We start from the raw sequence: 13,475 nt of genomic DNA on the forward strand, positions 1-13,475 counted from the left end.
CACATCAGGCACCTAGCTGCACTAAAGGGCTCTTTCATTTACCATGAATAAGAGAAAGACCAGTTTTCCATGCTGGCTCCTTTACCTCACTGTTCTTTTTCACAGGTCTCAAACAAGCACCAAAGATTTGTTCAGCCACCTTCATTTCTATTCATGTTTTCCTACCCTCATAGATTAGATGAGTCTTACCTCATCTGATAAAATGGCTAAAAAATGCTACTCGATACTAAAATACTGTTTATGAAAGTTGGAGATTAATATCTCTACACTCCTTAGGAAAACCAGAAGAATAGTATGGTCTAGAAAAACAATCTGCTGGACTTAAGAGACTACTTATGAAATGTCCTCATAATTCTTTTTTTTAACCAAAGATAATATAATCTGTCCTCTGAATTTTAAGAATATAAATAAGGACTCACTACTTTTATGGCTAAAATTAATAGGATGGATTTTGAAAATAAAAATTTTGATGAGCTAGCACAGATTTATGTTCTCCTTCCTTCCACAGGGAGCCTAAAGTCAAGTATATATTTTCAGTATGCAACTCAGTTGGAAAAGAATCTGTTCACTTATGACCTCAATGTTCTAGAAGAAATATAGATAAGCAGGATCATATTCAGAAAAATAGAGTGACATGAAAATTGGTACATATTGGAGGAATGCTGAAGGGCCCAGGAGTGCCTGGTCTAGAAACAGCTAAGGGAATAAGCACTGGTGGCTGTCTCCAAGTGTCCAAAAAGTTGTGTGAGGGATACTAGATTTTTGTGTGGCCCTAAGGGATAGAAAGTCACTGATCATATTGGTAATAGTCTAAAATAAAATGTCATGCATTCCCAGTCCCTGGAGGTATTTAGCAGAGGTTGGACTACTTCCTGGAGCTGCTGAACAGCCCTCAAAACCTGCTGGGTAATTCAGTGATGGACATAAATAGTCTTTCAGCACTACAGTCTGAGATTCTGTGACTCAACCAACCTCTCATTCTCAATGGCTGTCCCTCCAGGTCAAGGTTTAGGCACATTGGCACATTACACTGGCGTTTCCCAGGCTGTATCTGTTCTGTGGATAAACAGAGCATTTCAGTCTTCAACATGGTCAGTTTAGTACAACTTACATTACAATCGATATAAACAATACTCTCTTAGGGTCATTGTTTTGGTCATTATCTTTGTCAACTATTAACATTTAAAGGAATCACCTGGACTGTACAGTAGGATTGTTTGAATGTTTGCTATAGAACTGCCATTCACTTAAACGAAAAGCATCTGAAAGCAAGAGAACATAACAGAAGTATCCAACCTCCACCCCACCTCAAAGAAGAACAAGTCTTGTATCTCCTGATATGAAATGAATGGCCCATGTCATAGCCCTAAAAGAAATGTTTTTATGAAAATCAACAAATACATAAGTGATCATTTGGAGCAACAACCAAAAACTTCATACAGGAATACATGGGCCCATGAAGAGGAAATGGCAAGCAGTTGGTTGGGGAACAGAGAACAGAAATAGAGGGCAGAAGCAGAAATCCTGGCAAGGTGCTTCAGGGATGTTCATTCACAGGAAAGACAAGGCACAGAAGCAAGTCATCTCAATGTATACGATGGAGAGACGGGGCTCTGTGAGTGAGCTGGTGGGTACAGAGCTGGGGCATCCATCAGGACTCATGTTTCAGGTCACTTTTCTCAGTGTGTGTACATGACCAGATTTGCTCTTGAGTTACTGAATCAATATGGGGTTTAAAGTGACATGCCACCTAAATATCACACTACATATTCATAGACTCTGCCCGAAGATGGCAGTAATAAAAATGAGAATATTAAAACCAGGTACTATGGTATGTGTCTGTGGTACTAGCTACTCAAGTGGCTGAGATTGAACAATGATTGGAACCCAGAAGTTCAAAACCAGCCCCAACAATATCTTTTTTTTAAAAAAAGAAAGATAAAGGAAAGAAAGAAAGGGAGGGAGGGAAGAAGGAGGGAGGGAGGGAAGGATGGAGAGAGGGAGGAAGGAAGACAGGGGAAGGAAGGAAGGTAGGAAGGAAGGAAGGAAGGAAGGAAGGAAGGAAGGAAGGAAGGAAGAAGGAAGGAAGGAAGGAAGGAAGGAGAAGGAAGGAAAGAAAGAGAAAGAAGGAAAGAAAAAGAAAGGAGGAAAAGACATAAATCTTGAGATGAAACTCTAGTAAAACATATAGTAACAGAACCAACTTAGAGAATGGAAAACTCAGGTGAAAAATTCAGGCAACATGTAAATAAGTGTTTAAATGTAAAATCAAGTAACATGAACATGGTTGAATGAAGTCTGGTTGAAAAGTAAAAACAAATCAGTTAATGGGTTATTTGGCATCATGTGGTGTTTTAGGTTAAAATTCAGATCAGAAAACAAAATCAATTTGCCTTTTTATTACTCAAAAAGTCAACCAAATTGGGTTGTAATTATAGCCAGAATCTAAAATGGTTAGTTTAGGCTCAACTATTTGTTACAAAAACAACAGCATGGTAAAATAATTTTCAGAGCTCAGTTTAACCTAGGAATTTAATATCAGAGACCCAGCAAACAAAAGCTGCCATTCTCATATCCTTACCCAGCTTCCACTCTGTACAGATAGAAAAAGTCTTGTTTGGTATGAACAGAAAGACTTCGCTCATGCCGAATAACCTCCTGAGATTGGCCATCCAATGGCTATTTTTTTCCCTTTTCTTCCCTGCCTACTGGCTTCTGGCTATTCAGTGTTCACTCCCATAAATTTTTAAATGAAGACACTAGTTCCTTAGACTGTTAAGAACTCTTACAAAGTTCAGGATAACTGGACCTGTCTGTTACATGCAGATTGGGTGTGTTATGTGGAACTTACTTATTGAAAAGAGGCCTTTTTTTTTTTTTAAGAATAAAAGGACAAGTAAAAAGATACAATCCTCCATGTATATGTAAATACACAATTACACACATATACACATTTATATACATATATGTTATAATTTATAAACAGAATATCAGGGTCTTGGTTTTATAGATATTGTAATTGCTGGTCATCATAAAGATTATTAAAATAATTTCTTATACCCAGAAAGTACTAAAAAGACTAAAAGAATAAACTTTCATTTTCACAGTGTATGCATGCTTCAAAGTGTTTCATATATCATCTTGTACCTCAAATGATCCATTTAATTAAATAAAAAGAAAAGGCCACTTAAAAGAAGCTTGCGGCTTAAGAAGGTAGTAAATGTGGAGAAGAAAATAAAAAGTTTAGGAAATACCCTGACCATGATTAAAATCGAACACGTGATGGCAGTCAATTCTTCCTCTGAAACTGAGGTTAGATGTAGTTCCATCTTATGAGTGTGAACGTGTGTGACTATAACCTGGTGACCACTTCTAATACACAGGCCTCATTCCCAAACCTGCCTATTGTAACATCACTAAGCCTACATTTGTTTTTCCTCTTATTACTTCTACTAACACTTGCTTACTTTTGGGTACTTTGTAATTTATAGAACAGAGAATATGGTAACACCTAAAATCTGGATCTTAACGAAAAAAGAATTGGGTGAGCCTAGATTCTCACTTGGAATGTTTGAATCAACTTTTTAATTATTTCAGGTTTTTAAAATTATTTGAACCAAAGAACATGAGAGAAAAACTATTCCTCTGGCATTAGCTAATCTGAGAGGTTGAAAAAAAAAAAGAAGAAAAAGCTTGACCCACCAGTGTCCCAGTTGCTGATGTTATGGGGGGCGCTAGACTGGTGTTCCAGCTGCCGCTTCATTAACTGGCTCATTGTCAGAACTCCCAGGGATCCCCTTTTCATCTGCCTATACTGAGCTATATGAAGGAAATTAGGAGATGATTACTAGGGGGAATAAAATTCCACAGAGCACAAAGGCTCTACACAGCTGTATGAATCTTAATTGAACTTCATTATCTATTCATAATTTTTAGCCCATTACATGCTCCTATCCAAGTGAACACTAAGGCACTATGTTGTTCCAAGTGTCTTTCCTTACTCAGTATACACAGTAACAGTGTCCTTTAGCAATTATCTATAGCCTATAAATACTGATCCCAATTACAGCAGAGGAAATACGATTAGATTATTTTCATTTGATATTTTACTGAAATACTCCACCAGATCCCCAAAAGTATTAAAGACAAATGATACTACTTTGAATTGGAGGCATGTCATAGGGCTTGAACTCAGGGCTTGGGCATCCCTGAACCTTTTTTGCTCAAGGCTAGTGCTCTACCATTTTGAGCCACACCACCACTTCTGGCTTTCTGGTAGTTAACTGGAGACTTTTCTGTCCAGACTGGCTTTGAATTCTGTTCCTCACAGATCTTAGCCTCCTGAGTAGCTAGGATTATAGGCATGAACCACCAGCCCCCAGCTACTTTGAATTTTTAACTTATCTTTCTTTACTGGAGCTTATTTAAACACAGTTTTGGTCTTCATGATGTCCCTATAAGGTCCTGTAGGATGTATGCATTGTGTGCGTGCGTGCGTGCGTGCGTGCATGCGTGCGTGCGTGCGTGCGTGCGTGTGTGTGTGTGTGTGTGTGTGTGTGTATCTAGGAGTAAGTTGACACATCTCAACTCCAATATTTAGAAAGCAAAATTTAATCAAATGACATTATAACTTGAATCCAATCAGCAATTGAGGTGGCCCTAAAAACAAAATTTATCAATGTCAATGTCCTATTTCTATAGGAACTTCTGCCTACTGTTTGAAAAATGTAATCAAATAATATTACAGTATGTTCTACATGTCTTTGCTTTAGATGATAAAACTGTTATCCTCAATTAAGAAAAACCCAATAATGAAATGTTTTATTACTTCTAAACCATAAAACAGCAAAAAACCACTGCCAGTAGACAGTTAGAAAGCTTCCTACTCTTTTGCTCCTATTTATCAAGAGATCCCACCAGTCCCCACCAATATCCAGTGTAAGACAGCACGCAAAAACCTCTCGTGTGGCTTTTGTTCACAATCCCAATCAAATACTGGGATATTTGACAACTGGTGTTTGTTTTGTTTTGCCTCTTATGAGATCAACTTCAGAAACCAAAGAAGTGAACTGCATGCCCTAGAAAGAGAGAGTAGAGATCAGGATGACTAAATGGCTCTGGAAAATCTTAAATGTGATACATGGATTTTACAATTGTGGTAGCAAAGCAGCCACTTGGTATAACATGAAATCAATTGTACTATTATTACTAATGTAATAAGCATGCTGCTGGATTGACAGTGGTCAAGGCATGTTTAGCTACAAAATAACCAGCTGATAGAATGAGCAAGAAAAGAGTTCATATTTAATGAATTTTAGAGAAAGGATTAATCAATCTAATGTTAAATATCTCTGATTTTTTGTCGTTGATTGGTAAAATAATAATTTTGAGAACTGGTTTATAATTTCTTAACTTACTTCAGAAGAGTAGCTTTAAATTCAAAATAAAAAAAATCTTTTTAAAAGACTTAACAAAAATAATTAGCATCTCAAATCAGATTTAAAACCCCAGTGATTGTGGGTACCAGTGGCTAACATTTGTAATACTAGCTTTTTAGGAGGCTAAGATCTGAGGATCACAATTCAAAGCCACTCTTGGAAGACAAATCTGAGAAACGCTTATAATCTCCAACTAACCAGCAAAAAAAAACAGAAGTGGAGGTATGGCTCAATTGGTAGAATGCCAGCTGTGATCAGAAACTCAAGTAAGAGCTTAAAGCCCTGAGTTCAAGCCCATTTCTAGCACAAATCACACACAAATAAAAATCTACTGGATGAATGATTTCTCCAGTTCTCAGTCTTGTCTTTTTGTTTTGTTTTTCAGTGCTGGAGACAGAACTCAGGTCCTGTCATGACATTCTAGATAAATGTTCTACCACTAAGCTATACCCCAGGCTCCCAATTACCTTTATAGACAGTAGAAAATTAAGCAAGCCTGGAAGTATTGCCTCCAAGAACTAGAAAGTAAATGCTCTGAATGGTGAGGAGGGGAGACGTGGGAATCTATTATGTCAAACTAAACCCCCAAACCCCAAACGGAGCCATGATTTTGGGGATCATGACACAGTGGTACACTTATATTCTGATATATTTAACACCACTTAAGTCAAAGCAACTGAATCATACTGACTACCTTAAATTATGCCCATTTTTATTCTAACTAACTTCATTGTCTTTTTTTAGATGATTCATATAAATTATGGAGAGAAAAAAAAAACCTCTCCACATTGTCAATGTGGACTTAAAATTGGCATTGTATCATGTTAAATATTTTTAGAATGAGCTCTTCTTCTTTGCTACCAAAAGGCAAATAATAATCACTTGGAAACTAATTTTTAGAATTCCTATCTTACAAATGATTGAATTATTCTAACACAGGGTGTACACTGACAAAGGATCTGGGCTTGAAAGTCTAACAGACATATAATCACTTTCTATCTCTGATTCAGTGGCTTTATGAATTCATGCAAGTCATTTAACCTTTCTGTTAGACTGAGGTTCAATCTACCATACAGTGCTGATGTAAGGGTTGAATCACATAACAATGTGTGTGACCCTAGAACATGGTAGGTGTCAAGTAAATGGTAAATGGTAACTATAATTACTATTGTGACTGTGAAGTCCTTGAAAATAAGGAATGTCTTATTTATTCACCTTTGATCCCCAGTGCCAAGCAGAAGACCTGGCACCCACTAGACACATAATAAATAATTTCTGAATGAATGAAGGCACAAATGAATGAATGATGAAGATGAAGATACTCCATACTACAAGACCAGTATTTATTTACATTAAGATCTTTGGACTTTCAGGATCTCTTCATGTCAAAGATGGTCCAATAAGAACTGATTAGCTTTTAGGCAGCATACACATAGAACACAAAACTTATCAGCACATTTAACAAATGTTTGTGGAGTTTGTGCCTTTGCATCTCTGATTTCTGCTAAGATTTCCCTTGTTAAAGTCTTGTAGATGACTCCACTGAGCTAAGTGGACACCATGATGAAACCTCAATGAATCCAACCTTCTCTTCAGACTTAGCAACTGAAGGAACTTTCAAAACACTATCATTCTACAGATGACAAGTGTTCATCCTACAGATCATAAGAAAGAGAATATATATCATGTCATTTTTATTTTCCAATCCACAAAGGCTAGATTCAGTCATGCCTCATGATACATTTATTTTATGATAATATAGAGAAAGTTTCATCAGTGATGGAGGTGATTAAAAAAAACATGTTTCACATATAATTCTACCATGAATGCTGCTTTTCATGTGTCACATAACTAGTTTTGGGTTTATCTTCTTTATTTTATTCAATGATGAAATTGGATATTCTTTAACAAATCAGGATTCCTAGCCAATCAGTAACCATATAACTAATAAGGCATTTGTGGTATAAACAAAAGTGGGCGTGCTGTACCTCAGGGTGTTACATAGTAAACAACAGAGCATCACCAAGGAAGCTAACAGTATTTCAAAGAGGGAGAGGATTGCAAATTTTAAAACAATATAGAAAATTGTATCTAAAAATCAATGTAGAAGTGAAGGAAATCTTACTTGATATAGAGGAATGACTATTGGTTTCTGGTACACCTGCTTCTAATGTAGGGGCAGATGAAGATTCCCGTGGCATTTCCAAAGTTGAAAGTCCTTTAGTAGAAGGATCTATAAATGCAAATATTATTTAAAACTCAGAGCACTGATGAAAAGCAAATTCAAGAACCCTTTTCATGCCTTCTTCCCTCTTTTTTATTAAACTTATCCAGTTCCTTATATAATTTCTGGCCCTTCCACATTCTATAAAGAACTGCCACAATCTGCCACCATGGATATGTTTCTTAGAGATTAATGATAGCACAATTATAAAAGTTAAAGCTCAGAACCTTCACAGTTCATATCTTTGAATAAGCCACTCAACCTTCAGGCTTCCAAGATCCCATTTCCCTCCAAAATGCAAACCAACAGTGGATACGGTGACCCTCCTGTTTAATTACAGAACCTGTCCTTATTTTTTCCAAGCTTATCATACTAGAATGTAAGTGTAAAGTTACTTGTCTATAACTTTTACCATGCTAGAAGCAATTTCAGAGCAGAATTGCATCGAATGTGAAATAAATAAATTCACATTTTTATTTGGTTGGTTGAACACAAAACATATTGTGACATTTTTTCTATTAGACTAATGCTACATCTATGAAAAATATTTTATGCATATAATGTTGTCTTGTTAATCTATCAATAAACAGGCCAAATATAGTGGCTCATATCTATAATCCTAGCTACTACTCAGAGGTAGACTTTGGAGACCCATTTTTCAAGGCCTTAAACCCCATCTCAGTTAATAATCCAGGAGTATGGTTGCGCCTACCAGTTACCCCAGCTATATGAGAGGCCTTAGGTAGAACTGCTGCCTAAGGCTAGTGCAGGCAAAAATGTAAAACCTTACATGAAAAGTAAATAAAGCATAAGAAAGAGTATAGCTCAAGTGGTAGAGCACTTGCCTAGCATGTGCACAGCTTGAGTTCGACCCTAAATACTCCCCTCAAAGGGAGACATGCTGTCTAATGTTATTCTAGGTAACTATAGCCTATTCTTTCAAACTTCCTGTCAGTTTAGTGGTCTGTCAGAACAAACCTCCTAAAATTCTTTACAGACATTCTGGGCATCTTTACAGTGAGTATACTAAGCATCTTGATGGTTTAGAGTTACCACTGATGGCTACCATAAGTAGACTGTGCTGTAAAACAGGGCTACCTACCCTAAATGCCTTCAAGTTTTTAAACTTTAACATGATCTGTCTCATCCTGTTCATAGCGCCAATTGTTTCTACTGCCACAGAACAACTGCCATAATTCATGCACATACATAGCTCAAGTACGCTGTTCTATCACTGGAAGATCATCAAACCTCCTCAAGTGTCAGAAATGAAAGCCAAATAGATCAGGATGCAGACCTGGGAGAAAGGTTTGGAGGGATGATTTTGGAATACCTATTTTTTAATTCTTAGATGTTTGTCGATAGATGTGATTGACAGATCATTAACTTCTTGGTAACAAAAAAATGTAACTGTTGTTAAGTTTCCCAATCTCTCATAATAAAGAATAAAGTAACTCCTAATTTTCATTTAGCTAGTCATCAAGATATAAAACATTATGCATTGTTTTAGGTTTTTTTTTGGGGGGGCGGTCGTGGGGCCTGAACTCTAGGCCTGGGTGCTGTCCCTCAGCTCTTCAGCTCAAGGCTAGCCACTCTACCACTTGAGCCACAGCGCCACTTCCGGCTTTTTTCTTTTTGCTTATGTGGTGCTGAGGAATCGAACCCAGGGCCTCATGCATGCAAGGCAAGCACTCTACCACTGAGCCACTTTCCCAGCCCTGTTTTAATTTTTTTAATGTGGCAGCACTGAGGTTTGAACTCAGGGCTTCATGATTGCTAGGCAGGTATTACACACTTTGAACTACACCTCTAACCCTCTTTTGCTGTCGTTATTTTTCGGACAGGGTCTCACTTTTTGCTCAGGCCAGCCTGGACTACAATCTTCCTATTTACGTTTCCTGTTTACATCATGGGATGACACATGTACACACCACTGTGCCAAGCTATTGGTTGAGATGAGAATCTCATTAACTTTTTATCCAGACTGGCCTTCAACTGTGATCCCCCTAATCTTCACCTCTCAAGTATTAGGATTATAAGCATGTACCACTGGATGCCTGCCTATTGCGTCCTCCCCAAACCACAGGTCAAAAACTTACCTCCTAGCCTTCTCTGTCTCCATTTTATTTGTGTTGTAACTATGGTAAAATAATGTCACCAATACAAAAATGAATAAGCTTAACGCTAATTTTGAATAATTCTTTTGAAAGACTACTAAGATGTGTATAACTTTATATATCTACTTTTATATATTAAAGCTTGTAGAGTTTTCAAAATGCTTATTAAAATTCATGATATAATATTAATCTTAGAGAAACAATACTATATAGATACTTATTAGCAATCTTGAAGCTAGATAAATTATTCTCAGTTCTTCTCAGTTCTCAATTATTTGATAAATACTCTGTGTGTGAATGTGCTATTCCTGGGGTTTAAATTCAGGGTCTGGGCACCGTCCCACAGTCCCTGAGCTTTGTCACTCAAGGCTGAAGCTCTACCACTTGAGCCACAGCTCCAACTCCATATTATTTGGTAGTTAATTGAAGACAAGATTCTTACAAGTTTTCTTGCCTGGGGTGGCTTTGAACTGTGATCCCCAGATTTCAGCCTCTGAATAGCTAGGATTACAGATGTGAGCCATTGGCATCTGGCCAAAACCTTCTGTTTGCATACAGTTTAAGAAAATACTTGAACAGAATTATTCATTTGTCTTAAGATACCTGAATTCAGCATTTTTAAAGTGATCTTCACAAAAATGTAATAACTATCATTACATTCTTCAAATGTTTCCCAGCATTCTCCTAATCACTTGGGATACAATGAATAAGGGGGGAAAAGGCAAGAGCCACTGCCTTTGAGAACGTTCATTTTGTGTAGAAGTAAATAGATTATTATATGTTAGAATATCAGTTCTTTGTAGAAAAGATATCAAGATGCCAGGAAGGATGGGATAGTGCTATATAGCCTAAGGTAGGCCTTATTGTTAACTTGATGTTTGATTGGAGAGTTTTAAAAAGTGATGTAATAAGCCAAGCTGGTATTAGACCATTCCATATTGAAGGAGCAGCTGGTATAAAGGCACTAAGGTAAGAATGTGTAGGAAATATCAAAAAATAGCAAGAGGTCACTCTGGTTGAGTGAAATTGTAGGAAGAAAAGTACCAATACAGTGAGAGAGCTGAGTGCAGGAGCTATGGAGAGCATTCTAATCATTTAAAGAGCTAGAGTTATTCCTATGAAAGAAATAGGGAATCACCCGAAGGTTTTAAGAGATCAACCTAATATTGTGTTGAAAGAAATGAAGGAATAAAGGTAGAACACCTTATCAGGACCAGTTAGGAAGCTATACAGTTAAGTCAGGTAAGAAGATGCTAGTGATTTAATCCATAGTAGAAAAAGTAGATATACATGCAATAAGGTGTGATATTCTGGATGTGTTTTGAAGGTAGATTAAGGTTGTCAGAAAAATAGAGAATGCTCAGAAACATTTTAATTTCAGATGAACAATAGATATAGGTTTACTATCGTATAGTATAAGTATATCCCGTGCAATATTTAAGAGATGTAGTCCCAGTTCTTTGCTTCTCCCTCAATTGGTACCTTTTACTATGTGACTCTGAAGTTTCTCCCACTAAACAAGCAGAGTATATTTGCCTCTTGGTTTTGTTTGATTTGCTTTGTTTATAGTCATTAAAGGATGCTTGAAAAGTGCTCACAACTGAGTTTGTTCTCTGAGACTTTGCTATCACATTATAAAGAATATTCCCAGGTTTTACAGTGTCCAGGTTTTCTCATGGAAGCAAGAGAAGCGCAGCCTGGTCACCCAAGCACAGTCAGTCCCCAGTGACGAGAGGTTCCCAAATAAAATAAATGCCTACTGTTATATGCAACTGATTCTGCTAGAAAACACTCTAATTGACAGCTATCTTTGCATGTAGACAATACACAACACTGGATGAAATCATAATGAAAATGAGGAGCTACAGAAAAGAAAAAAGATCAAATATAGAAACCTGTGTACTCCCCTCATTAGGGGGACAAGGAGAAACCAATGAAAGAGATTGAGGTCGGGCGCCGGTGGCTCACGCTTATAGTCCTAGCTACTCAGGAGGCTGAGATCTAAGGATTGTAGGTCAAAACCAGTCTAGGCAGGAATGCCCATGAGACTCTTATCTCCAATTAACCAACAGAAAACTAGAAGTGGCAATGTGGCTCAAGTGGTAGAGCACTCTCCTGAGCTGAAGAATTGAGGAACAGCACCCAGGCCCAGAGATCAAACCCCATGACTCACCAAAAGAGAAAGAGAGAGACAGAGAGAGAGAGAGAGAGATTGAGGAGTGACTGAATGAGGAGTGACTGAATAAGAAACCAAAACAAATGTATAGTATCTTGGAATTCAAGTTAAAGAAGCGTGATCAACTATGTCAAATTTTATAAATATGTTAGAAAGCTAGATATAAGTGCTGACTATTTCATTTAATGATGGAGGTCCTTGGTGGCTTTGGCAAGTACACTTTTGACCGTATATGGACCTTATACTTCATAGGGATAGTTTTTAGAATACTGCTTCATAGAGATAGTTTTTAGAAAAAACAAGATAGGACTGGCTACTTTGCTTAATGAGATTTTTTTCCAAGTCCTTCCAATTCCTTGTACATGGGCAATGTCATTCTGATGGAGGCATAGAATCCCATTGTGTATTCAAACCACATTTTCTTTTTTTTGGGGGGGGGTCCAGTCATGGGCCTGAACTCTGGGCCTGGGCGCTGTTCCTCAGCTCTTCAGCTCAAGGCTAGAGCTCTATCACTTGAGCCACAGCACCCCTTCTGGGTTTTTTTCTGCTTATGTGGTGCTGAGGAATTGAACCCAGGGCCTCATGCATGCAAGGCAAGCACTCTACCACTGAGCCACCTTCCCAGCCCCAAACCACATTTTCTTGATCCATTCATCCAGTGAGGAAATCAGGTTGATTCCATATCTTAGTTATGGTAAATAATGCTGCAATAAACATGTTTGTGCAGGTGGCTTTAGTGAGGGCTAGTTTGTGGTCATTGGGGTAAATTCCTACGACTAGGATTGCAGGATCATAGGGAAGCTCTATGTGTAGTCTTTTGAGGAACTTCCATGCTGCTTTCCAGTGGATAAACAAGTTTACATTCCCACCAACAGTATAGTAGTGTTCCCTGTTGGCCACATCTCCACCAGTATCTGCTATTATTAGTTTTCTTGATAATGGCCATTCTTACTGGAGTGAGGTAACATCTCAATGTTGTTTTGATTTGCATTTCTTTTATGGCTAGAGATAGTGTCCCTCATTTGCAATAACCACAATATATCTATAAACCTACAAGTTAATCCAATGGATAATAAAAGACAAATAATTACACTTACACATGATTAACTAAACAGTACTCTAAGCATTCACACAATGAAAGCAAAGGAGTATATTCTTAGGAGAGGATCACAATGGCTCAATAGGTATGTGTGTATGACCATATAAAATGATGCTTTCTGAAATGAATTCCAAGAAATGGAAACAAGAGGTTTTTCATTGTTCTGTTTGCCATTATTTATTTTTTTCTTTCTTTTTTTTCCTTTAGTTTATTCCCTTTTGTCACTGTTTTTGGTTTCTGTACCCTTTGTCTTATACATGAGTGTATCTGATTTGGGGAGGGGAAGGGAAATCACGGAAATGGTGGGACAAAGAGTAAACCAATTCAGCAGTGATACTCACTAGACACTATGTTGGAAATTAACTTTATAACCTGGCAGGGAGGGTGGTCAGGTGGGAAAAAAGTGGGAGATAATGAAGGA

The 13,475-nt window shown here is 37.5% G+C and overlaps 1 protein-coding gene across 3 annotated transcripts in view; it reads right to left on the reverse strand.

Moving 5' to 3' along the window:
- Window positions 1-13,475, reverse strand: part of Unc79 (unc-79 homolog (C. elegans)) — a 236,360-nt gene that overhangs the window by 54,304 nt on the left and 168,581 nt on the right. For 2 of the 3 annotated variants that reach the window (XM_013014130.1, XM_013014121.1), the window contains 3 exons: window positions 7,564-7,671; window positions 3,703-3,819; window positions 973-1,056 (listed from right to left, as the gene is read on the reverse strand). In XM_013014130.1, coding sequence (XP_012869584.1) covers window positions 973-1,056; window positions 3,703-3,819; window positions 7,564-7,671 — 309 coding nt within the window. The remainder of the gene's footprint in view (window positions 1-972; window positions 1,057-3,702; window positions 3,820-7,563; window positions 7,672-13,475) is intronic. The other variant, XM_013014112.1, reaches the window with a different exon arrangement.

The sequence above is a fragment of the Dipodomys ordii genome, unplaced genomic scaffold (genome assembly GCF_000151885.1).
Source record: "Dipodomys ordii isolate 6190 unplaced genomic scaffold, Dord_2.0 Scaffold2, whole genome shotgun sequence".
NCBI classification, from domain to species: domain Eukaryota; kingdom Metazoa; phylum Chordata; class Mammalia; order Rodentia; family Heteromyidae; genus Dipodomys; species Dipodomys ordii.